This window comes from Serinus canaria, chromosome 2 (genome assembly GCF_022539315.1).
Source record: "Serinus canaria isolate serCan28SL12 chromosome 2, serCan2020, whole genome shotgun sequence".
Taxonomy (NCBI): Eukaryota; Metazoa; Chordata; class Aves; order Passeriformes; family Fringillidae; genus Serinus; species Serinus canaria.
Window position 1 is genome coordinate 69,007,339 of NC_066315.1, and position 27,601 is coordinate 69,034,939.

Below are 27,601 nucleotides of genomic sequence, written 5' to 3' on the forward strand. Positions count from 1 at the left end.
TTATATGAACACCTAAAGCCTATTAAAACTGTTACCTTTGACAAGTTCTTTTAGTTTTGTAAGATCAAGATTGAGGGGCTTTTCCACACCTTTCTTCAGTGCAGTATTTCTGCTGTTTGCACAACACTGAGGTATGGGCAGTGCAATTGCAGAAGGCAACCTGAGCACCAGCAGGTGATAAAGAGGAAACTGAAGGAAAGGCAGGAAAAACCTTGGCTGTTTAAGGAGGCTTGTGCATCTAGGTAGCCAAAAAGGCCAATGGCATCCTGGCCTGTGCCAGCAATAATGTGGCCAGCAGGATGATTCTTCCCCTGTACTCAGTACTCTTAAGGCTTGCTGTTGTGCAAGAAGATTCATATGTCAATAGCAGTGATGTATTGCTTTTTCCTCTTCCAACTCAGTGGCATTGATCATCATCTCTAATACAATCTCATGAGACTTGTGCTGGATCGCAGCAAAATAAATAATGGAGAAAGGGAGAGCAGGAGGCAGCAACAATTTCTTCCAATACATTACGAGTTACTGATTTTAGGTTAAAATTTATAATCCCACACCAAAAATTTTCAATGCTTACATTTTTCTGTTCTGTTCTCTTCAATCACTGAATGGAATCCTTTATTTCCAGTGAGTTGGACTTCCCAGCTTTCATTCACCAGCACAATGCTGCTGCAGGTGGCAGCTCAGGTGCCAGGTCAAAATCCTGATCAAACACATTTTCCACAGACTCTCCACTGATATGTTTAAACCATGCCTAACCCCCCAATTTCTGAATCATCTGCTATTAAACTACCCTCAACCCATCCCTCAGTGGGCAGCCATGCGCTTCAGTGCAGGCACACGCTTCCATGCTTTACTGTATACAAAGGAGGTTGTCCAAAACCACAGTGGCAGTCAAAGGAACTCATGTAATCAAAGCTCAAGAGTCATGAATTCTGCTTGTGCTTTGTGACCATCAGATGTTCTCCAGTCCAACACATACAGGATACTGTTTCTCCATGAAGTCAATGGGAGTTGGCTCATAAACTTTCGTGAGATCAGGAATTGACCCATAGTACTTCATCAAACAACAAAAAGGAATGTATTTATGGTTTTATTATTATCCTTAATAAGGAAATAAGAAGAAAGAAAACACAGTGCATGGTCTAGTCTATATGCACATGTGTTACTTGTATTAATATCGATGGGATTTAAAGCTACATATGGAGAGGATAAGATATATCCCTATGTGTTCAGCCATATGCTTAAGGAAGCTCCCAAAATGCTTGTAAATATGATCATGCTTTCTAGCATATTATGCATTTATTTGAACAACGTTAAATCTCTAAGCCCTACTTTCCAGTCCATTAAAGCCTCAAATAATAGTTTATTTCCAGCTTAAAGTTACCCTATTCTTTACCCATTAGAAGGCTGCCTGTAACCATATTTCCACAATACTCAGGGAATTAGAGAATTGATAATAACTCTCCCATCATCTGAAGGGATGATACCTCTCCGGGAGGAGAAATACTCACAATATTTTAGCGAGGAATTCTTTCCAGAAGATTTTGGGACAGGCCCAAGATGTGTAGCTGAAAGGCCTGGAATGCTACTTGCACAAAAAACATGTGTTTGTGCCATAGACCTCAGACAACTACATTCCTTCTGGAGGCCAAAGGCCTTGAAAGCTATTCATCCTCCTGGATTTACTTGTTGATTTTTAAGAGTTGAATGATGGCCTCAACAGGCAGAGGGAACTGGGCCTGCTCAGCCTCGAGAAGAGAGGGAATGAATGCCATCAATGTCTATCAGTATGGGAGTGTCAAAAGGACAAATCCAGGCTCTTGGTGGTGCCAAGCAACAGGACAAGAGGCAAAGAGAAGCAACTGACAAACAGGAAGTTCCACCTGAATATGAGGGAGAACTTCTTTACAGTGCAGGTGACTGAGCACTGCAACAGATTGCCCAGTGAGATTGTGGAGTTCCTCTCACGGGAGATATGCAAGAACTGTCTGGACACAATTCTGTTCAATGGTCTCTAGGATGATCCTGCCTGAGCAGGAAGGTTGGACCAGATCTGCTGTGGTACTTTCCAACCTGACCCATTCTGTGATTCTGTGAACACAGGACAAGGGTCTAACCCAGAAGGCACAAGAGAGTTACTTGGGATTTCCCTTAGAGAAGAAGACTACAGGATTCATCCCATGATTTATGACCTAGTGCAATTTCTGTTGGAATGCCATAGCTGAAGTCTTCATGAAATATCCAATGGCTGTTAACAAATCATATTCATTATGTTCATGCAACTGATCATTTTATTTGACTTACCTTTTGCTTCTTTACAGTGGAAACTTGGTGACTGATTTTATGATCACTCGTTTTTTATGCATTGAAATTTTTATGCATTAAAATTAAGATGACTGGGATGGTTTACTGGTTTAACTGCTTCAACCAATCTTGCAGCCACAAACATAAACCATAGCCACGGAGGCACAGTCATTACGCTCATGATGCTTTTAACATCTCACATGCAAACGCAGCACAGAACCTAAGACAACTTCATCTGGCTGCCAAAACCCACCTTCTTCACTTGCTTGATGTAACTCTTTTGATACCAAGGCAGTGTGGCTGTTTACCTTTTTTAATGTCATCCAGGACACCAGTTTATAGAGGCCTTATGATTTTTTTTCTTGCTCTTTTTGATTATAATGAGGATTTGAGAGCTCAGCTTTTACTCTACCTTTAAAGTCTCAATTTATGATAAAAATCAAGACTTTTGCCCACTGAGATACTTCTTACTTTGTAATATAGAAAACCAAAACAAACAGTCGTCATCTTTTTATACTACATCAATGAATGGTGAAGTCAAATCCGGTTTCCCAGCAAGGAATTATTAAAAGACAGAAATAGTCCAATGACCACAGGAAATCTTTAAGCACCAAAATGGGGACAAAAATCTCCTGGGGAAAAGACAATATTTCCTACATGGTCATTCATGTCTCCTTGTAATACAATACAGGGGTATTGTTTGTTTGTCTGCTTAAGTAGATGGGTAGAATAAAATTAGAAACAAATCCTGACTACACAAACATTTCAAACACTAAATGCAGGTTTATGTGTTCCAATACCTGAGATCACAACTACATTGTGATGCTTCTTTATAATGTATAACAAAAGAGGGCTTTGATCATTGATATAGACCTAATTTTTGCCTTATTAAAAAAAGGTCAACTCCAGCAGCATATTTCACTTCAGGTTATACTGCATCTTGCTGAAATCAAGTCATTTTATCAGTCATAAAATTTGCCAGAAGAATTGAAGAAACACTCTAAAATAGATCCACATTGTAGTCAGACCCCTTCCCCAGGAATTCAGGCAAGGAATGTAAACCCAAAGATTTATTTTTCTGTTCAGGTCATGCCTGGGGTAGACTGCTGTGTTACTAAATTCCCTAATCTGAAGTCAAGAGCAAGACAAAGTAAACAGACCTCAATAGGCAAAAAAAAAAAAAAAAAAAAAAAATCTGGAGATAGCCCTCTGTGGACCATGGCCTGAAGTTACAGCAATAAGCATTATCCCCTCCACAGAGATGATTCAGAAAAAAATCCCACAACTTACCTCAACATAGTCCCTGGCATGGCCCCAGTCTCTCTTAGCATCCAGATTGCCCAGGCTGAAACAGTCCAGCTGCCCAAGGTGAATCTTTGCTACCGAGCGGCTGATCTTCCGAGTGACAAAGTTAGCCCCTGCAAGAGAAATAACAAGGGGTAGTGTCAGCATTGTCACAGTGGCAGGTAGCTCTGGAGACACCTCACACAGCTCAACACATGGCACTTTCAGTCCCCACTCACTCCCCTTGCACCACGCAGACCCACTCCATCTTTTATCATTTGAGCAAGCTACGAAGCTTCCAGGGCAAGTGTCACATTAGCTGCACTTTCACAGCAAACATCTTTCTTTGTGGGACTTCTTAAGCATTCCTAATTTGCTGCCTCAGTATTCACTCCAGGCATTAAGCCAAAGAAAATCATTTGGAATGTCAGTTCTTAAACACAAAATGCAAAAGGTTACATAAAGAAGACAGACATCTTAGACCACCCTCAAGTTTTCTGTTTCAGTTTCTTTTTTCCTTTTTAATTTATTTTTTCAAGGAATGTGTATATCTAAATAAATGTGTTTGTTAATAATAATAAAAAAAAATAATGGAGACTATGCAAATACTGTGTATTCTCCAAGGAGCAGCAATGGCTAAATGCATTATTCTTTTCTAGTTGTTTGGGATTCTTTGTCCTTCAGATTCAGTTAGATCATGAAATTGTGATTTCAACTTTTTCAGTAGAAGACTGTATTTTATTGTACCATATTTCAGTATGTTGTCCACTGTATTACTCTGGAAAACTTGTGTACCCACGTATTCTTCTAGTGGAGTTGCTTTAAACAATATTTTTTGTTACTTATTTTCAGATCTTGATTTTCAGGGTATGATGGCTGTGTTTCTAAAAGGTGGTCATAGTCTCCTCAAAAGCAGAGGGATTTAAATTTAGACCAGGATTTTAGGCCCATTGGCATTTGCACACTAATGAGCCACAAAAATTAAAATTACATGCCTTTTTAATAGCTAAAACCAGATATGATTAAATGGTGACAGATGATACCTCCTCCAAATGAAAAACAGGAGACTTAGTGAAAATGTCTGTAGCTGTAAAATACTTGTAGCTAATTTCAAAAGTTTTAAAGTGTAGCTTATACTTTCAATGCATACATGTAATTTTATTCTTTATGGAACTCTGCTCTTTAGATACATCTCAATATGTTCTGTTTCCTGTCAAACAAACAGTAGGTTGCAGCAACATTATTAAATAACATGAAGTCTCTTTTTCAGATTATTAGTTTTTCCTGTAATGCCAAGAGTACTACAGTACTTTTCTGTGTCATTTGACTCTACTAAAATTAAAAAAAAAAATAGCACACCTGTAAGAATCATGTGGAATGAAGAACTTTAATTAAAGTCAGACCTTACCACAGGATTAAGATAAAATTTTAAATTTTCATCAACTGCTGAACTAATTGCATTTCCAGTTATTAGTCATTTGATATATCCTAATATATAATCAATTTGCACCTGTTCTTTAAAAGATGAAAAGCACATAATATCTATATTCCCTGAAAAGGTGTTTGTATATAAAGGAAACTTCCTAAACAGTGTGATTTGCAAACTTTCAGAAATCAAATATACTCCAGAGTCTTTTTCAAAGCAAATGGCTCAACAGTTGGAGAATACTAACACTGTGACTGTGCTATTTGAACTTCTGAAAGCAAAATACTGTGGTTCTCCTGTTCCTGGCTGGACAGGCTTGCAGCAGGAGTGGAGTTCTGGCTTAATAAAAACCAGTGACAGAGTCTCTTTGGCTGAGCCAGACTGGTACCTCCCCAAAGATTGTTTCCATTTTTAACTTATCAAAATGCTTTGAGACCTTCTCACAGATTATTGCTAATTAATTAAAAACAGATTCAACCTATGGCAAAAACTTACTAGGAGTAGCTCTGAAACCTTCTGCACAAAAATTATTTCAGTTAGCATTTTTATTCAGCAAGTAACAGCTGAAGGAACAGGTTTCTTTCTGGAATAAAGTAGATGTTTAAAAGTTCCAGGCTGCAACTGAGTAATAAGGAAAACTGACTGCTTTCAACACTACATTCCCATTTGCAGCAAAAGCAATGAGAGTTCTAGTCACCATCTGCATTAAAGCAAGTTTTACTGTCAACCTGCACCACTTAATGAATATCAACTCCCCTTTTGGAGCAAATGCTTCCTCAGCATTAAAAAAAAAAAAGAAAAAAGCAGCATATTAGGTTGTGTGAGAGAAAAACTTTTATGTTATCAATTTAACTTTAATTGTGCAAAAGATACCACATAAGAGATAGTTGATTTGTCTAGCACAGCACAACTAATACTAGTAACTTCTGTCTTCTTGCAGAGCCACTGTTAACTGGAGAGAAACACTCTTCAAAGATATTCTCCAAGTAAAATCAGAATATTCCTCAAAAGGCTGAACTGGAAAACTAGAGAGCACCACAATGAAAAAATGAAAACCTTAATTTTCCAGAGATATTCTAGTAAGGGTTCCACTAAATAATACCAACCCTCTTCTTGGAAGTGCCTCAGCATTAAAGCTGTGGAAGAAAACTATGCTACTGTTCATTCTGAGAAATGTGATTAGAAAATTTTTTCATGCACCCAAGGACTGAATGGCACATTTCAGAAGCATTTAAATGATATGGTTCATAAATAATGTTTAAGTACTTATTCCCTTCAAACACAGTATCTTAAAATATCCCATTACACTCTGTGTTTGATCCCATGCCATTAAATGCACATCATAACCAGAATTTAAGCTGGTGCCTGCTGGAGTCATACAAAGTAGTTAAGGCTATGTCAGCATTTCCACTAAAAAGCCCTGTCCTAGAGGTTTGCAATTTGGCTATGGCTATGACATTGCTTTGGTCTGAAATTTAGCAGAAGTAATGTCTTTTTCCTCAGGACTGAGTCTATCTAAGAGGTCTAGGCAAAATGCTACACATATCTTTGTATAACTGAATACAAAGGACCTTTTGAGGCACAGAAATTGTTAGCTTCCTTCTTCATCAGGAGGTAGTGAAGACTTGCTAATGCTGGACACACAAGAGCATTTTTCTCCACAAAACAGCCACTCAGTGCCAGGAAGAGTATCACCAGAGCTGCTGGTGTGTTAACCTCTATGGTGATTTTCATGGGATCAAGATGATACAGCAGATAAAATGCCACCAGTTATCACAGGCAGGAGAATAAGGCCTAATTTGTTATGCTACTGACCTTACTAATTCACCTGGAAATGTGTTGGTGATAGTGACAGATGCTACCTTAGACTGGTGGGAAAGAGAGATGCCAGAGTCCCATATTTTTCTCTTGGCTCTGCACTGCTTCCTCAGTTCAGAGAAGTTTTGTAAAACACAACTCATTGCTCACACCTAGTACAAATAAATGCGGACTGTTGAAAGCTCAGTTACGTGGTTGATGAATTTTGACTTACTTAAACACCTTTTCAAAATGTGGGTGGGAGGCAAATGTCTGGGAGCTCACTTTCCTGCAGAAACCCCAAGAAGAGTCATTCTTGCTGTTGGTAGGGCCAAGCATGCTGGGCTAACTGCCTTGCATAGTTATCTATGCAGCAAATACATCAAAACCATGATGGGCTACATTATGAGCTGGTTTGCATTGCCATTGGCAGCACTGGAATGGCTTCAATGAAGCATTAAAGACATGGCCAGGCAGAAGAGATATGGCCAGACCTATCAAAGGATGCTTTGGTGTGACATTTCAGTGGTCCCAAACATTGCTAGGTCTGACAAGTTCTAACATTTTAAAAGGGGCCTTTAACAAGAGTTTTCATGATATTAACAGCTCTTTCAAGAACCCTGGGCATTAGCTTAGATTTGTTTTCAAAATCCAAGCCCTCCCTTTGAGATCGTTAGCATTCCAATAGGAACCATAAGGTCTGATTTACAAACCTGATTTATCCTAGACAGGATTTAAAGCAAGGATTCCTCATCAAGCAGACCTGATCTGTAAAACATATAACTTGCCAGTAAACCACTGCAGGAACAATACTACAGTGAAAAGAAATAGCAGAGGTATAATGCAATAGCTTTTGCTCTCCAGCCCAGGCCTGTCACCCATTGTGCTGCCTGGCTCAGGGCGGAAAACAGCTCATCCCTTCCAGAAGGATGCTGCCTACATCTGGCAAAGATGCAGTTTTGAAAGCTGGACACATCTCTCATTAACACATATTGAAAATTATTGTTTAGGAGGTATGGTCTTAGTGCACCTACAGTTTCAATGCTGGATTGCCCCAAGACAGAAAAAAATAAATCTTATTCTCTGCATCAGCCCCCCCATTCCTTTTAGCAGCGCTGGGGTTTCAGCCTTTGTGAGTCATGAGGGAACTGCCTGCTTTAAGTAGGAGTTTTCCTCTGGGTACTGTGGTTTAGAAGAGGCAACCAAACGGATGAAGCAGCTTTAAGAGCCACTGTTGTAGTACCTATTTCTTTTCAAGAACCCTAATTTTCCAAGTGCTCAAGACTACACACAAAACCCAACTATTGATAAAACTGTGGTCTTAGGAACTCTGCTCTCCCTGCAAAACACTAGCTGTTGCATGTCTATAAAAATCCATTATTAATCCTAGCAATATGATAGAATGACAGTCTTACAGAACTCAATAGCAGTACTTATCTATCAACTGAGATGCAGTCCTAGAAAAATCTACCAAGTTCTCATAACACCTTTTTTCTTCATTTTGCATAAAATATGATTAAAAGGTTTCTGTCTCTTCTGAAGACCCTGACACAAGAAAAAGGTTGAAGCTTTGCAGTTTTTTTCCTCCAAGTTTCTGCAGTGCTGGCATAGATTCTAGTGGAAGCCTAACATGTTCAAACACATTGTGTACCCAGCGCTTCTGCTAACCCAGAGAAACATATTTCTTTTAACATATATGTGTTGTAAATGATGCATTTAATGAGATCATTAAAATGTTTTGATTGCCTGAAAATTCACATTGCTCATCATTTCCATTCTATGAGAATCTTTTCCAATTTTTTGTAACAAGCTGTAGTGAAAAAAAAAAACCAACACCCAGATCTTCTAAGAAAAGAAGACTTAAATCTCTTTACACTGATGAAAATAAATAACAGTTATTCCAAAGACAATGGATTTATTGTCATTGTAAATGAAATGAAAAATCAAGTTATATATCTTTAAATTAACCTTCCATATTTTGAGTTTAAACAGAATTTTAAACTGTGTCATGATCGAAACCACAGATACAGTGTTGCATTTTGGGAAAACTAGTAGAGCAGTTACTTAATATATTTTAAGTAGTTATGGATTTAAATTGTGAATCCATGCACAATTTAAAATAATAAGTTGTTTTCACAACAATAATTACACAAAGCAGAAGCATCACTGTTTAGAAATAAAGAGAAAATCATGGCTAAAAGCAACTTTTGTTCCTTCTGCTTGTCATCACACAAGTTGTACTCAGCAAAACCAGCTACCTTTGGATGAGCTTACCATAAAGTCCACAATCAGATTTTTGCAAAATGAAATATATATGAAATAAGGGTGATATGATTCATAAGCAATTCCTTGTAAATTCATGCATGGGAAACATCTCCCTGAGTGGGGCAATAAATAATTTTATTTCCTGAAACACGAGATACAGTGCTTTAATCCTTTCATTTTAATCTTGTATAGCATGGCTGGAAATACTTTTTTTTATCATAATATGTTCAATCTTTTTCTCTGTTCTTTAAAATTTTAGAAGTAGCTTATGGTAGTGGTTTTCTCATATTTGCAATGTTTTACATATCCCAAACTATTTTCCAATGGACATGTATCTTTCTCTAAACAGGGAGTTTTACTCATAATTTTATTTTCAAAGAGGTTATTCTTCATCAATCCCCTGGGAAACAATAAGGTAACAAAAAATCTGCAGATCCCAGACTGAAAGCAGTGGTCCAGTAACATGAGGATGAAATTGTCCCTCTTTATCAAGTGACCTTCATTTGGAACTACTTTGAAAGGTGTGATTTAAATAAAATTATGTGATAGTAATTCCTTCAAATACTACCAAAAAAGACATCAATCAGCATATAAACGGAATTATTTTGTTTAATAATATATTGATATTATAACATAGAACATTATAACCCTTAAAATGCCAAAATGCACTAATTCTCCTCGGTTCCATTTTCCATTAGCACGTCAGTTTTCAACAGAAATGTGGTACCAATTCTTTGGGTGCCCATTGTTGAGATAATGGAAGATGCACTACTAAAATACTTCTCTATTTCAAAAATGAGGAAGTTAAGAAGAAAGATAAAGGCACTGAGAGGTGGGAAGCAGCAGGAGAAGGCAGCACAGTGGAGGGGGCTGCTGCTCTCCAACCCCAGAACAGCTCTGCCCCTGGCATCCTCCTGCACATAGAACATTTGGACAGCTGAGGGCAACAGGAGGTCATTGAACTAGGCGTGTGGGGAACACAAATTATTGCCTTTTGTAATCTGAGTGGAGAATGAGAGCGAGAGACAGTCTTGTGAGGAACAACAAGGTACAGAAATGGGGAGGGAGCACTGAGAGCAGGAAAATTTTTCTTTTTCCCAGTGGGTGAAAAGAGAGCACAAAGCCTACTTCTGGGGACAACTAGTAAGCTCTGTAAAAAGTAGGGGACACAGAAGTAGGGGAAGAGACCTACTAACCACCACCAAAGGATGAGAACCTGAGGTGGTGTTTGCCACAGCCCAAGCCACACTCCCCAGTGACTCAGTGGTGCTAACCCTCCACTGGGCATCTGTCATCAGGGCTTTAGACTGTTCATGATTGCTCTGCAGGCAAACAAATAGAGGTTTCCACCTCTCAAAAAACAATGACAGGATCATTTCTGTGACTACACAGCAGCAGTTCTGTAAAGTGACTGTGAAAAAATTATTTTGATTAGCAGACAATCTGCATGTGTAGGGTGTAACACCAAGCTATTAGATTTCACAATTAAAATACCACTCTTTGGGAATAATTACACTTCTTGGATCTATCATATGGGGTTGTTAAAAGGACAGGGTGATATACCAGCAATAATGGTTGGCCAAAATGTGCTATTTTAGTATATTTCCTCCACATAATTTTTCTTAAATTAAAATATTTTCCCCTCAGGAACTGTACACTGAACAGGAAAAGGTGAGGCATCAAAGATTCTTATAAAGGAAAACCCAAACATTAATACTGAAAACAATATGTAAAAGTGTTATTCCTGTCCCCAAGTTTATGTTGCTAATGGTGCTTACATAAACAGAGCAGCGTTTTGCTTACAGAAAACTTAACCTTTTGCTCCAAACTATTCACTTTGGTTTTTTTAATCGCAGTTCATATACACTACACTGTAAAACAAAGGTAAATGTCTTTAGCCACTCTGATTTTCTAACATTCATTGAAGCTGTGTTTTTAAAATTGTACAACTAAGGTTATTGAATTAAACCTCTCATTTCAGCTGTCACAGAATTACACAAGCCCTTGCATGTGTGAGCTGTGGGTAAACATGAGTGTGCTTGCCCATCAGTACAGACTCTTTACATTGTTAAAGCTTGTGTAAACAATTGTAGTTAAGTACATGCTTTGCTTAATTTGTGCTACAATAGCTAGAACTGTACGCAACCAAAAGGAAAATCCAGCCCTTGTACAAAATGGAATTATCCTGCAGTCTTAGGCAACTTGCACAAAAACCCCATGATTTTAACTTCCCTTGTTTAATGGCTATCACAGTTCAGACATCTGTGCTCTTCAATTTAACACCCCTTTCCTTTTCTCCCTGTTTTTCCCCTCCTCCATCCTCTCACAACCAGTAGCACATCAAGAAAGTTGCTGTTTGACGGTTCAAGCTGAGATGTTCAGCCTTTACCCTCGCACTCTCTTGAGATGAAGCAGGCAAGGCTTTTAATCTTACCTGGTGACACATGACTGACTAATACAGTTTCTTGGACCTTCTGACCTCTGAGGGACTAAATCTGGCTGGTCTCTCAACCTCTCCAGGTGGCTGGGACAGCAGTTTGCAGTGGGTCATGATGTAAACAAAGTTTTGCACGGGTTTTCCCTGACTTTCTGTGCACCCATAACTGTCCTAACTTTTAACGTGCAAATTTCTTGAGTATAAAACGTGTCATTTCACTTGAAGTCAGGGGGAAAAAGAATTTTCCTTTACTTTTACTGTAGGTTAAAGACTGTAACAAGAGCTAGCCTTGAAACCAGTCACAGCGGCAAATTTGCTGAGTCAGTGCTGATGTATTTTCTTGGAGCAAGAGAAATGGTCTGGCTACAGCCAAGCAGCTTATTTGAAACTTTGCCTCCCACACAAACTAATAAAGCAGTGCCAGACGGGTTTGACACTTATACAGCATAACTCAAGATGTTCCTAATCCATGTGCCTCCCTTTGGAGCTTTGTTGCTCAACAATTTTTCTCCTAGGACTTCCTTCTGGTTAGCTTTGCGACAGGGGTAGTCCTTGAGGCACCCTTTAGGTCCTCAATACATCATTTGATAAATAAGTTTCGATTTACTATTTGATTTTACCAAACCACTGTCTGCTACAGAAGTCCTGGAATCACCAAGAGGGAGTTCTGAAACACAGCTGAAACATTTTTTCAGGGAGCTGGTAACTGCCAAGGGGAAAGAGGTCATCAAGAAGTAACAAGGCGAGGGCCAGTGATTACTGGAGGGAAGCAAAATAAAAAAAAAAAAAAAAAGGAAATCTCATCTTCTGCAAATACAGGAGAAACATTTTTTTCTAGTACAAGGTACATAAAAGGTAAGAAGCTACATTTCCTTCCATGTTATGAATAGTTGGATTCCTGGCTAGGATGCAGTGAGAAACATCCAACACCATCATACATCTCCAACACCACTGATGATCCCAACAAGTCAGTGTACAGATCACCCCTTGCAAAGTTCTACAGTTTCAAGTACAAGGATGAAATCTTCCAGCTACAGACACCCTCTCAGACTCATAACAAACTAATCAAGTAAACACCTGGCTCAGATGTTAAGAGCCAAAAAAATATCTCCACAGTGGGTGCTGTGGCATGCAGAAAAGCTGGTGTGCAACCCAGGGTATGAGATCAGCTCACAGTGCTCTCAGCCTACTCTCCCTGTCCCTGCTGTCCCCATTTCCCAAGCTCTGCTCCTGCACAGGGACAAGTGGTTCCCCTTCCTGCTGAAGACAGAGCAGGACAACGCTGGGAGTCATTATTTTGGACAAAACCAAAGCAACAACCCTGAAATGTAGTATTTTAACAACAGACCCCTGTAAAAAGAGCTTTGATTGATTGTGTGGAGCAGGTGGAACCCAACCCTAAAGTAAGCCCCCAAGGCCTAAGAGTTTAAGAATAGAATGGGGTGAAAAGGCAGAGACACAATGACAGTACAGCAGGAAGACTGCACGCCAGCAAAGACAGCATGTCCCTTCTGGTCCAAAGGACTTGGCCATGTTTGGTCTAGCTGTGTTGACCTCCTCTCTTCAGAAAGCCAATAAAAACATTATTTCACCTAGCTGTAGTTACTGCTGGTTGCTTAAACTTCCCATAAAATCTATGTCCTTACTGCAGCACAGGATGTGATCACTCTCAGAGGACCCTGAAGTTAAGCAAGGGTGCTGCAGCTTCCACACCCAAGCTCCAAACTGGAAATGCCACCAGACAGAGAGGCAGCTCTCCCACAGGAAGAAAGGGTATGTCAGGAGGTTGCATAAAATCCATTGCTGAGAGCAAACTCCCCTCTGGGACAAAGCCCGGGCATGTTGCTAATTTTCACTCTAAAATGAATAAGGGACCAAAAAAAGAAATGGACCCTTATTTAGTGAGAAAATATTTTGAACATAATCATTGAGTAAAATTCTGACAGCTTTTTGAAATGTTCACACATTTCAATGAATATTCCTTTTTATTAATGTTGCCACTGAAACTGAATTTCACTCCTGAATTCTTTCTCTGTGGGAATAGAGTCTCTCTAGTATAATTAATAATATAAATAAATACACAGCTAGAAACACAGAGAACTCAGCTTTCTGGCAAGATAAATTGGTGCAGTTTGGCTGAAGTCAGATTACTTAAATTTACAAAGAAGAGGACAAACTTAAACATACCACCATTAACACGTCCAATCACCACAAAAGTTTTGGACAAGAAAATATAAACCAAAAAATTTGGAAAGTGATTCAATGGTAAAAAAACCAGAGTGTCTATATAATACATCCATTTACCACCATTTAGCTTGTAATGCTCACTACTGTTTCAATAACAATATTTTTAAGAACACTTCTTCCTTTGTGGACTCCTGAAATTCATTGTTATCCTGTTTTTGTGATATTTCCCATTTAAGTTAGTTTATACTTCCTCTAGGAACACAAGAGGCAGTCAGATCACCTGCTGTTCTGAGATGTCTACAATACTTGAACACAATGGGGTGAAACCAGGACAAAAAGTTAGCCCAATTCTGAATTTCCTGGCTTTGTGTTTTTAGTGGGACCTTTCACATCATTTTTATATCCCCATAGGTAGCTGTGCATGTGCTCAGAAAAACACACATACACATGCTCTGTACATACTCCAGACAAAGCTGCAAATTCTAGCACCAAAAGCTAAGATTACATGTTTTACTCTTGTTTCTGAATGCACAATGAGACAGTTTTACAGAAGATCTCTAGATATCATACTGTAATCTTTTTCCTAATAGATAGCCCCCTGCCTGGAAACCAGACTTGCTCTGAGAGTAAAAATTGCTGTCTTGTGAGGAATGAAGTAGGCAAGGGTCCTATGGAGCCTGAAGCTAACCAAAGGTAAAGAATTTCAGAGAAAGAAATGATAGATGCACAGTTCAGTCAGATTAATGCTGTACCAGGAAAATGAACAAAAGCCTGGTTCTTGTGCAAATTCTGAAAAGGTGCTCAGAAAGTCACTTAAATCCAGGTTCTCATTTAGTCACTGACACATATTCCTCTATGTGCTTGTTACCAAGGCTCAAAGTGGAAATAGCTGAGAGTTTTATTCTGAACATGAGCTAATCAATCAAGCAATTATTCTTGTGGTTTTTCATGCCTTAATGTCACCTCTGCACTCCAAATGAAGGTAACATGCCAAAATTTTACAAGAATTTGAGAAAGTTAAGCATCTTGGTATTTGTGAAACAATGAGACCCTGGAAGAGTCAAGAAGGGATGAAATCACTAAATAGAGTAAATAAATATGCTGTGAAAGAATGTTTTTCTTTTTCTCTGCTCACCATTCCACCTTCCCCCACCATAAGAATGAACATCTAGCCATTCCAGTGAAAACTCTCCATCCCATGCAAGGAATAAGGAAGAGAGAACCCGTGGGGAGAAAAACCAAAAGTGCAAGCAACGGCTTTATCAGAACACATAGGCACAAGCTTAAGTTTGTGGAGGCACCCCTCATTCAGTCATTACACAGTTTATGAGCCAATCAAGTTTGCAAAGCTCCTTTTACCCTCCTTTCCTAGTTTTCAGGACATACTCATTTGTACCTCATTTTTTATGCCCACACTAAGGTGAGAAAGAATTCAACAGCTGTAGCCACAGAACCCTTAAATTTTCTGCTTCAGTCTAGAACAGACTTCCAAAACTGGACAAAACTGAACTAAATAGTTTCCCAAAGCACACTAAAGAGCTCATTTCTCAAAGGGCAGTTTATTGACAGGCTTGAGGAGCAGAGAGGGAAATCACTGAAATTTAACCCTGAACCCCATGTGAACCCAGGGATTGGGGCTGCATATTTTCCACTGTCCTTCCATCTGCTGCTTCACTGCACATGGTAATCTTTGGCAACCCCACTGAGAGCTGCCTGGGCTATGGCTCTGTTCAGACAGGGTGTAGAAAGAAAAGACACTGAGAATGTCATGGCTGACTGACCAGACTACTGAGATCAGAGAGATTATGGCTCATTTGCTCACCAAGCCCTGCCAAAAGCAACACCATTTAACTGCAGGTACTCAAAACCCAACAGGCCTGTTTAAAGGAAAAGTAGGCTAAAAAAGAGGACCATTCATAACCTGCATTTGTTTGGGGCACTGTAGCTATGACCTTTTGGCAATTACTCATGAGGGTTTTAAAAGAAAGTCTGCAGTGCCCAGCATTTCAGGTACAAGTGATATCTGGCAGAAAGTATCATACCCAGTTTACAGGACACACCGACCTGGCAGATGATTCAAGGCAGGAGTAAACAAAAGGAACCTAATAGCCCAGCAAAGAGAGAAAAAAACATAGCTGTTATTTTAAAACAGCCACAGTCTGTTTATCTCTTGGCTGTGAAATGCTGCACAGTATGGGAGTGTAAGGGTTTGGTACTTTTATGCATAACCTTCATATGTCATCTCATGACAGGGGACCTCCCTTGAGCCAAAGCCAAATCTACATTTGTTCCCCAGAGCACCCCCACTAGGCTCCAGATGCAGCAGGCAAAGAATCAGCTCTCAAACTGATTTCCTCTGACCATGCTCTTCTGCAAAAGGGCCCCCAAACCTTCCAGTGATTAAATATCAGAAGTGTACACACAGACTTACTGACTTTCAAAATGATGACTCCAAAAGGTAAGGAATATTTCAGAAATACCTTAGAACTGCGAAGGTATATTTTAAGGGTGTTGGACTCGCAAGAAAATTACTGTAGGATACAGAGTTACTGCAGGATTTTTGAGTCTTATCACGTTGACAACAACCACCTGTTATTAACTGGTGGTTCTCTCCCTCATCCTCCCTGCTTCTGCCAGAAACACTAGAAATAAAGATGTAATTCTGTATATGTGTCTACAACAACATCCTGCCCTATTTCTTTATTCAAATACCTGATTTTGGAAATGATAGTGTCTTCTCTCCTATCTGTTTAGGAAAGAAAAGCACTTTGATAAGATAAGCTTCTCCAGGGGCTGCAGAACTGTGGTTGGCAGACATCAGGCTTGACAAATGTTCTTCTTATTGTAAAGGGACACTACAAAATTGTCCTCTGATGTGGAATAGACAATCACTGTCACCCTTTCTTCTTCCCTGCTGCTCTACTGCCTCCACTCTGTCTGCCTCACAGGGAGATCAGGAAAGAAACAGAAAAAAACCATGTAAGAGAAGAGGAACAGGCATCTTTTCCGCAGTTCCAGCTGTGTTGAAGCCAACAGGCTCTGTTGTTTTGCTGATTCCAGGACACTCACATCTCATTTGATCCCTGCTTGACAGAAGGGCACAGCAGAGGTGGGAATGGCTTGCAGACTTGCAGAGGCAGATTCTGAACCTCTTAGGCTCTTCCCTCCAAGACAGGGCCCTTCTTTCTGAGAGCTGGAGTCAAAGAACCTTGTCACCAACATCCAATTAGTAAGCAAGTCAGGAGCAACGTGGTAAAATGAGTAAGGCAAAGAGATCAAACATGCTTTCCAGTGTATTTTTCTTTTGACTCAAACACATATCTTGAAAAAGAGAGGGTTTGAAGCAGTAAGCTACCCACTAACACTCAGTTTTAATTTCTCTGCTGCTAAGCCCTGCTGAATCAGAGCTCCCGCTCTCCCTCTTGACTCATAAGCTCAGTGACAGCCACGGGAGCTGGGCAGGGACACTTTATAAAATGTACTAAATGAAGCAACTTTCAATAATAACAAGGACTGGCAGGTAGCCATGTTAGAGGAGGAAAGACCGACTAGGAATGTCCTGCAGCACAAAAGTCTCTGTTGTTCTCATTACTGCAGAGGAAGAAAATCTCTTTAAATGCTTTTGATTCAAATGATCATTTGACAGAAACACTGGACGAGACAAATGGCTGTAAAACAAGGCAATTGGATTTCCTACTGCTACAATATCTTACTTGGCTCCCATGACACAATTTCTCTGTTATTCTGCCTTGCCATGGTAAAGTAAACTTACAGGCTACCCAGAAAACAGATGAGTGTAATCAGTCCTTTATAAATTATATCCCTTCACTCAAAGAAAGCAAATAACTTTGCCTGCTCTATAATAACTGTTTCTAATACTTCATTTATTCTTTAAATTGTTTATAAAACACTTCAAGAGAGGTCAAGATGAGAGGGCAACAATAATTGGAGATTAAGGCGACTCTCTAAGTATTTTGCACCTGTGAGTAAACACTTTGGTAATTATTATGATGAGAGATAGATCTACTAAAAAACCCCCAACAGCTTATTTATGATTTTCTTGGACATACATTTTATTTCATCTGAGAGGGAGCCCCATCTTTTCCAGGGCTATTTCAATTCAAATTTAAGCAGCTGCACATCTGTCTGATGTCATGTGACTGGCAAGTCAACAACAATAGATTTAACCTTGTCTTCTATGGAAGTAACCTAGAGAAATAATGAGTTAAGAGTAAGTGATATTCTCATGAAGTTTTTTCCAAGTCCCCTGAAAAAGCAGGGACTTTCCTCCCCAGACACACATATGTTAAAGCCCACAGAGTCAAGAACAAGCAGAACTGAGCCTGAAGGACAGAGATGTGAATTAACAAGCAGGCCTGGTGTTCAGATAGGGTTTCAGAAAGGACTTTCTAACAAAAAAGGGATATCATGTCCTTTTGCAGTCTCTGTGGCATGGTTCTGCCTGCTCTGGTTTTCTATTCTTCTTTGCCCACACAGAGCACTGGCAGTGGTCATGGCAGCATTCTGGAAAAGGGAGTGGAATAGACTCTGTAACACCATCTCCTGAGCTGCTGAGCATCACAACTGCGCAGATGCCTAATGCAACTTAACTCCAACGTATCAATTAATACTAATCCACACTTTTAAAGTATATATGGATAAAATTATATTAAATCTTTAAACACTCAACCCATTGGTCTCTATCAAAAATAGTTACAATTTAGCATGTCAAGAAAAAAGCCCTGCTTCTTAGTAATTTTTCTGTGCAGCCTAGAAGAGGTTGGTAAAGAAACCACTAGTGTCCTCTAATCTCTCTACCAACTTAAAAGAGAACCCAAAACAAGTTCATGAAAAAGAAAAACCAATAAAATTCTGAGTAATTATACAGAAATAATAAACTTAAGCATGAAAAAAACGTTTTCTGAGGAATTTAAAAGTAGCCAGAGCTATAAACATACTGGTGCATGAAAATAAAGTTTTTAAGTTATTCTTTAGAGTTTCAATGGAATTCAGAAAAAAGTATTTAATTCAAGACAAAGTACTCTCTTCATCCATTTTATACGATAGGTTATAAAAATGCAGATTCAAAATTCAGATTTTATATAATTCCACTTTTTTTCTTTTTAACCCGTTTCCTTGATCTCCCCAGAGCCATGTAGATCTAGACACAAACACAAGCCCTCTCCAAACTGCTTCAGCCTAATACCAAATCAATACAGATTATTTCCATAAAAAATGGTAACTGAACCACAGCTGTTACAAATTCTTTGTTTTTCCTAATGCAGAATCAAACCAAGAATAAAATACCTGATTATTGGATCAGAATAATTAACAGAGAATTTTTAGAGGAAGTTCCCTAACCACCCAAACTTTTATTTAAAAATATTTCAGCTTGAACTAATTCAGAATACCAAGGCAGATAAATAATTATTGGTCTGGCAAAACTGAACAGACTTGTCAGAGTCTAAGAAAAATCAGATCCAAACTAAACAATTTTCATGCTGTTTCACCTGGGGCTTTTTGAGCTGTTGGTATTTTTCAAGCACCACAACTCCAGGAAACACAATTGTCTACAAGAAACATGATTTTTCTCTTATTTTTAAAATGAATTATATTAATCTTAGCAGTGTCTAACACAAACATTATTGTAGATTAAAATGGAAATGAGGCTAAACTAACATTTCAAGATAGCTGCCATCTACATCAGTACATAGTTGGGAAGCTCTGCTTTAGAAGTAGAGAATTATAAAGCTCTTTTAAACTGTTAGTATTATGTTTATGTCTTGAAAGCTCTTGGTGAGGCATCTTTAAAATATATAAGACTCCCAGGGCTTTTAAACTCTGAATGGTCTTGTCACTAAACAGCAAGTTTGAAAATCAGATAAAGGCAACAGAGATCTTATTAAAAAATAACTTTCTTCATCATGTGGTTGTATAAGTAATTCTTTCCTGACAGGCTACAGAAAAATAGCATTTCTGGTAATTCTTGAGGATTTCTAATTATTTGCATTTTAGTCGTCTCAAGGAAAAACATATTTTAAAAAGTGTTCAATCTCTCAGCTTTTGTTTACTGAATCCCAAGCCTTTTCTTTTAAATATTAAATGATCTGATTTTAACCAGTAGAAACAACACTGAGTTTGACTGAACCCTCACGTACATTATCAGTTAGGAAAATTCTGATTTATTCTTTGACAGAAAATTTTACTGAACACACAATTTTTTTCACCAGACTTTCATGTACAGGCAGCCATTTTCAAGCATCATGCACACACACACACACACACAAACACATACATAATTTTGGAAAAAATGAATGAACATTCCCTGATGACTCTGTGGGTTTCTTCATGGGTGTTGATGCCTGGTTATCACTGTCTACAAATGTGATGGCAACCAGATGATATCACCACACCACCAAACCCACAACGAACCTGTAGAACCAAAGCAACAGGAGACACTTAACTTACTTGCAAGTAGACCAGAGTTGTGCAATAACTGCAGCACACTAATGAAATCAAACCCAGAATTGCTTCATGCCATGATTTCAAAACAAAGAGCTTCTTTAAGTGCAATTTAAGATTATGATGCTTTTCTCAAGAAAAGCATCATCATGAGACATAACAAAAATTTAATAATGACCTGTTATTCACTGGCTTACACTTTTCTGACACCATTTTGGCAACAGACCTTGGATTCACCAGCACAAAAAAAATGCTTCCAGTTCTTTAGTAACACCAGCACTTTCAGAACTAGGTAGCAAAGGTAGCATTTGCCTTCTGCTGTTGCATGAACTCAAGCTTCAAGTTCCCAGCCTTACTATTACACCAATCTTGCCCTATTTTTCATAATTATTGCAAGATCTGCTGGCACCAGGAAATATACTAAAAATAAAACAATTGTATATGTGCTACAGTCTATTTTTAAACTTATTTTTGTGCAAATCTCAAACAGCACATAGAGTTTTCAGCAAAATTCAAATGATTCAAATCACTACCTGGAAGCTGCAGCACATCTAGACAGGGTATGGCTCAGGGCACAGAGCAGCTATTCAGAAAAGGAGAAGCACATCCACTATCTAGTTTTAGATCATACAAAAGGGAGAGATTTGTCCACAACACGGGAGTTGGGATGCTTTACTCCCCTAGAACATGAGCACAAGTTACACTACTAACACCAGTCCATCCCATTCCCCCATTTTCCCTAAAGGGTCAGGATTTGAGAAGAGGAAGACACATCCTGAAAAACACATGTGAAAATTAGCAACCACTGGTCTGATTTTCAATGGCAGATACATGCAACACTTACGAAACAAAACAGCAGGGGAATAAAAAATGATTATTTTCATGTTGCCTGTTATGGTCACAGGGTTGACCTTAAATTCAATTGCACTTCAGTATAAATGTTTAAAATGAAGTACAATACCAGTGCCATCCCAAACCAACAAGTTTTTAAGACCATGGATAAATTCCAATTTACTCTGTTTTCAAGAATTGCATAAAATTTGGGAAGTAAGGACTTTTTCTGACCTTGGGAAGTGCACAGTGTCTCCATTTATCTTGAAGCTGTGCAGTAATGGTAACAAAAGATCTTGGTGGTTATTTTTACAGTCTGCAGCAAATAGAAACTCAGTGTGAGAGCACAGAGCATACGACAAAAGTATCCCTAATGGATGCACACATGCCTACCAGTGACTCAGAATGTGGGCATGAGGTGGGGCTGAGAAAAGTGTCAGCAAGAAAGCACAAATAAGATTTATAACTTAAAAAAGCAACTGTTTCAAAATTTTGAAAAAGGAAATTGAAGGTAAAATATTTCTGAGTGTTACTGATGTTTTTCTCATGTCTTCTGGATTTGTCTTAAATCCAAAATTAGCTCTAGATATTTGCAGATTCGCATTGCCTACACCTGGGATTACTATAGGATTTCTGTAAAGTTTTAAATCCACCTATTGATGGATATTGATGCAATGAATAAACACCTTAAATCTCTTTTGATGTAAGCAATGAAATATAAATGAGGAGGAAAAAAAGGATGTAAGCTTTAGGTCTGAGTTGCTTTACTGGATAATTCTTTACTACCTAGAAGTCTATTCACATATAATATAATGAAATCAAGGACTTGACTTCAAAAATAAAAATCCATCAGTATCTCTGTAACATTTCTATAGCAGTGCTTCTCAAACTCACATGTCCTAGGACAAAAAATTCAGAGAAAGCAGAGAATACGTGATACTGTATTCTCTCTCTTGGCTTGAGTTTGATTTGTTTTCCTGTTCCAAAGAGAAACCCTGAAGGGTTTCATGGGAAACTTGCTAAGCCTCTGTCTTAACAGTTATCTTTCTATAGGGGTGAGATACAATGCAGATCAAAATATGCAACTGATATTGCAACATCTAAATAGCATCGGGTATCTGGTTTTATTACAATGCTTTGGGCCATAGCTTTCATTTGCCAATCATTGCCTAACAATTAAGTAGAACATAATTAAATTTTAAGAGTCTAAGAAAGGCAAATCCTTGAAAAGGAAATATTTTAACAGGGTTGGTAAGGTGTGCAAACACCAACTGTGTGGGAAACACATGTAGCTGACAGTACATACACCGCTATAACTCCTTGTAACAGAAGTTAAAATCTGTTCAAAAATACTTGCAATTAGATGAATAAAACTGGCAGAAATCAGCAGAAACTGCCAGCTGTTGGGATTTTCAGCTATTTCAGTGACAACAGGATATGCTTATAAATGTAAAAGCTCTGTGCATCCCCAGAAAGTCCATAATGCATATAATGCTCTGAAGTCAAACTATCTACACATGCAAAGTTTGTGTGGTTGCACTTCTTATTTTTAAACACACTTCTAGCAACTGTAAGTGAACCACTTAGTGAAATCAAGACAGAGAAAGACAACTGTTCCTAAGTTCAAACCAAGCTCTGACCAAATGCACTCATCTTCTCTCAGATAAAGCAGCTTACCTTCCTACAATTGCTATAAAACCCCATTTATGGTGAATCTTATCAGAGGTGATATCCAATGACATTGTATTTCTCACTTATTTGTTTTTTATGAATCCTGTTAACTTTGTAGATGAATAATCAGTTGACCTTTCTGTAGTGCTCTTTTAACCACTAATGGTGAAACTGTTTTAGTGTGAATTAGTCTCTCCTGTTCAGTCTCCTGTATCTGAAATGCCTCAATGGGTTGATTTCAAATAACTTTCTGAAACAACATGCACTTTCACTAGGTTTACTTTTATTTAATTTTTTTTTTAATTATGCATGACTAAGTAGAGGGAATTGACAACCTTTTGGAGAGCTATTTTAGAGAAAGCAGGAGGCACACTGCTGAGGAAATGTTTCAGATACTAACATGGGCCAGTCACTCCATGCCTATAAGCTGTGAGTATTACCAGGATTTCAAGTTTCTGCACCTGCTAGATGATGCCCAAAATTTGAACGTTGTGGATTGAGGCCTAGAGGGTCACGTACTTAATATCTTTGCAGGGATACCCAGGACTCTGAAGATGAGCTGTAAGCAATTTCTAATGGCTTTTACTTCATAGTCTCAGGGGAACACTGATGTTGGATTACACAGCAGGAAGAAGACAAAGCAGTACACTAATATATCATGAAAAATGTATATATTTGACAGAATTTTAATAATAGTAAGACACAAGTCTTCAGAAACTTAAGATAGAATTAATATGGCAATAATGAGTAAAATATTAAACATTTATTACTTACAAAATATCAGCTATGTAAGACAGATTCATTTATGCAGCATCTCTTGCAATAATGATGGGACCTTTGCTCTTTGCATGATTTTTTTCTTTTCCTTTTTTACCTCTATTTCAGAATACAATGATATTTAATGAAACACAAAAGAACAAAATAATCATGTAGATGCAACTGCAAGCAAAAATGGCTCAAGGAGTTTCTTGAAAAAAGCAAGAAATACAGAAGAGGTTGGCTGTGGCTGAGTCCCCACATCTGGGAAAACTGTATCCTGCAGTATGCTCTCTTGTCCTAGGCTCCGGGTACCACGGAACTATGACTTTAGCCTGCATTCAAAGGAGTTGTTGTTCCCCAGATAAAGTGGTTTCCTTCAGAGAGGATCTCACAAGCAGCAGCTTGGACTGCATTCCCACAGAGCCCTGGAATGAACAGGCAGTGGACTGGAGTTGAATCTTTTGGGCATCATCTACTGAGCATCCTACCCATCAGCTACTGAGATCTGAGATGACCATACTGTATCTCTTCTGTCTATACTCTCTCCTCATGCTCCAGCAATGGGGTAAGTTGGCTAAATGGACTTCTGGCTGAAACCAGTTCTGTTCTTCTGACCTTCTGCAAACTCCACATTCACTTTAAGCTAGTTTGTAAAATGCAAGGTGTTAATCTTACAGCTCTTGCTTGTATTTCACTTCATGTTCTCATTTATACAAGCACAAGAACAGCACAATGGTAACATTTTCAATTGTGCTTTGCCTGGGGAAAAATAAATGCAACAAAGGGGAAAAAATTGAGGAGTAGGCATATAAAACATTATTTCTCAAAATCCTGCTACAAGTTTGTGTATTATTGAAGGCATAAGAACCCTACAGGTGAGATACATAGTCTGCCACTCCCTTTCCCATTTCGGACTTTCATAAATGCCATAGCACTTTATTTCAAAGCTTTTGATTGATATTTAATTAGAGAAAAAAGGAGTCTGCAAGTTTTAGTTTGAAAAGGTAGCACTGTTATATGCTAATATAACTTGAGAAATGTTAAGAATTACTTGGTAAAGCTTTCTAAACTAAACAGCTTTGAAATTTTGTAAATTGTGGAGATACTCTGACTTCTTTTTTTAGGTTAAAAAAAAAGTTGAAATCAATCATAGAAGATAGCAAAACTTGAAATCTACTTTTTTTCTCAACACAGTACAAGCCACAAGGGAGCACATGATTTAATGATGAAAAGATGCTCTTGATAAGATAATAATTTGCTCAAGGAGAGATCTGAGTTGTGAATGCAGCTGTTCCAAAAAATCTAAACCCACAGGCAAAAATTACTTATTTTTTGTACAAGCTATATCCATAACTATTTAGATATACTGGTGGCAAACCCCAGAAAAGTACATCAGATAGAGAAGTGAATAATCAGGGATTTTTTTGAGATTGAAAAGGAAAAAAAAATAAGAGGTGGTAAAGATTACCATGAACTATTGTTTCAAAGACCGAATCTAAAAGATTTCAGTTGTCAGACTGTTCAACACAGTATCTTACTTCATCAGTTAGTCACTTTAGAAAAATATCTTTTTATATCCTGATTCAGTTCATGTACATGATTATTTCATTCCCATATGTGACAAGTTACACGGCACTGACCTGGATTACCTGGATGCCCAAGACTAAGGGCATGCAGAAATGGTCTCACCCTCCAGTTCTTATTTCAGATGTCTGGTACTGCTTTTAAAACACGGTTTAATGAAGGGAAACCCACTCACATATTTGGTGGGGTTGCACTGCCTTCATATCTTAGTGCTGGCTAGCACTTAGTGTTGGAAAGTGGCACTAGAAACACAAGGTTAATAGAGCTTGTTAGCACCATAAGAACCAGACAAAAATTTCCACATATTTTCATATGCTCTGATCTGTATTAATTGGTCAGCAGCATGTTCAACATCATCATAAGTAACTGAATTTACTGATCTTGTAACACCAGATCTTTTTCAAGGGGAAAACGCAGGTACTTAAGTAAAACAAAGGAAAGGTATTACCTGACAATTTTCTGTTATTACAGTCAATATTGCTGCAAATGCATTTGTGCAAGTAGACTGTAATGCTCACATTTATCCCCAGTGATGTCTGACTGCATGTGTAGATAAGGGAACACCTGCATGGATCACTTAGCAGGATCAGTCTCGCAGCAGGGAGAAAAAGGCAGTAAGAATGCATGTCTCCAGGACACTGCATGCTTTCTCTGTTGAAACACGCAAACTGAAAAGCATGAAATGATCTTGGCTGCTCTATAGCACACAAATGTCTGAGTAAGTCCTTTTACATTGGCCATGGTACCTTGCCATCAAGTATTCCATGTGCAAGGCAGATGATCCTGATGACACCAGCCAGCCTGCATGCTTCCCATGCAGCAAGGAGCAGGAAAGTCACAAGCAATACTCTGCAGACTTTCTCTATTGAGATATTCTCATGGGTTTGGAAATTTTGCATTAAATGGATGCAGCTTTACACTAAAATTTTACACACTTATGTCTTTCACAGGCCTCAACTTACCAAAAAAAGCACCAGAAAAGCCCTTAGTATTTCCAGTGGTACTGGGCTGACCAAGCTTCTCTTGCACTGAAAGTGTTTTAAAAGATTAGTCTCCAGCCACAGACATGAGAAAGGGAAATCTGGCAGATGTTAACTACATCTCTATACAGTAGATGCAGAAGAGCAGCTGCTACAGTAGGAATTGCACAGTTTTCTTGTGAAAGTCAGTAGCAGATGTCACCATCTGCTTCTGCCTTCTCTATGAAATAAAGGCAAAAAGGAGACTAAAAGCTGATTACAAAAATTAAAAAAAAAAAGGTAACAACAAAAACCATAGCATCAAAAGACACACAGGCATATTTACAGTGAGTAGGGGAACCTCTTACCCCTTTTCTCTAGCAAACCTGAGACCCAGATGCAGAACAGAAGAAAAAAAACGCTCCCCATTCTACTTAAGATATGATTTCTTTTCATTTTAATCTTAGTACATGTACTTTGACAACATTCAGCCTGCAATCTAATACCTAGCCATTTCCACCCTGGCTGAAAGAGATCACAGAAATGAGCAGTTGTATCCTTTCCCTCTGGCTATACAGCAACGGTCTGATGACAACTGCTTTACCAGAGTTGGTATCAGACACACAAAAATTCCCTACTGAATGATCTACACAATGATGTCATGTATGGAGGCAAAGTATTACTTAGGGGGAAAAAAAAAACCCAACAAAAACCAAACAAAACTTTTGTTGCATTGTGTCAGGAAACATGCTGTACATGTTTGTACATCTTGGCAGATTAAGATCAGATGAGGCAAGCAATGAAGTGGTTAACCAAATCAGAAAGTTATCTCAGACATCCAAAGGCACATCTTGTAAACCTGAGACAACTTCTTACACAGAACTGAAGAGAGACAACAGTAAGGGCTTGTCTGGGACGAAACAAATGACACTGACAACAAGCAGTTTGCTTTCCCACTCAGAAAAGGAGGTATTAGTGAGATCCAGAGCCCAACAAAAGAACAGGAATCTTTCCAATGAGGTAAAAAAGGTTTGGATCAAGCCCCAGCTTTCCTGAAAACTAGACTTGCTAATTGCCTCACTCTTCCACTGTCAAAACCGTCATCTCACGGAACAGAAATATCTTTCCAATATTGCTATAGGGCAAACATTTCCACACTGGTAATACTGGGAGACATGTTCAGCTACCACCAGCAACTTGATAGCTATCACCTCCCCCACTGGGTATCCCATCACGTTGTTCTGAGGGGGAGGGTAAAAAACCAAACATTAGCCTGGAAAAGTTTTTTAGGTTTTCTTTTGTTCATTTTTGAATACAGAGACTGCCTGTAGCTACTGTAGAGCATACTGCTTTTCAGCTCGTGCCATACTTAGACAATAAATAAGCTTCAGAAATGGAAGATCCCATTGACCTTGGCATGACCATAAATCACGAAACTCTTGAGCTATACCTGGATAAAATGGATGAAAGTAACTGAAGAAATTAGCTTTACCAAAGTATACTGCTAATACAGGTCTTTTCCCCAAAGGAAGCTAGTCATGCTTATCTTACATTACCAGACTATTACTGGAAGTACTATGCCAGACCCTCAGCTGGCATAAATCAACACGACCCTACTCGCTTCAGTGCAGCTGT

General features: G+C 38.5%; 1 protein-coding gene across 2 annotated transcripts in view; it reads right to left on the reverse strand.

The window, feature by feature from the left end:
* The window catches only part of GMDS (GDP-mannose 4,6-dehydratase), a 408,287-nt gene that overhangs the window by 221,895 nt on the left and 158,791 nt on the right, over window positions 1-27,601 (reverse strand). For both annotated transcript variants that reach the window (XM_030235341.2, XM_050970557.1), the window contains exon 7: window positions 3,595-3,722. In XM_030235341.2, the coding sequence (XP_030091201.1) occupies window positions 3,595-3,722 (128 nt within the window). The remainder of the gene's footprint in view (window positions 1-3,594; window positions 3,723-27,601) is intronic.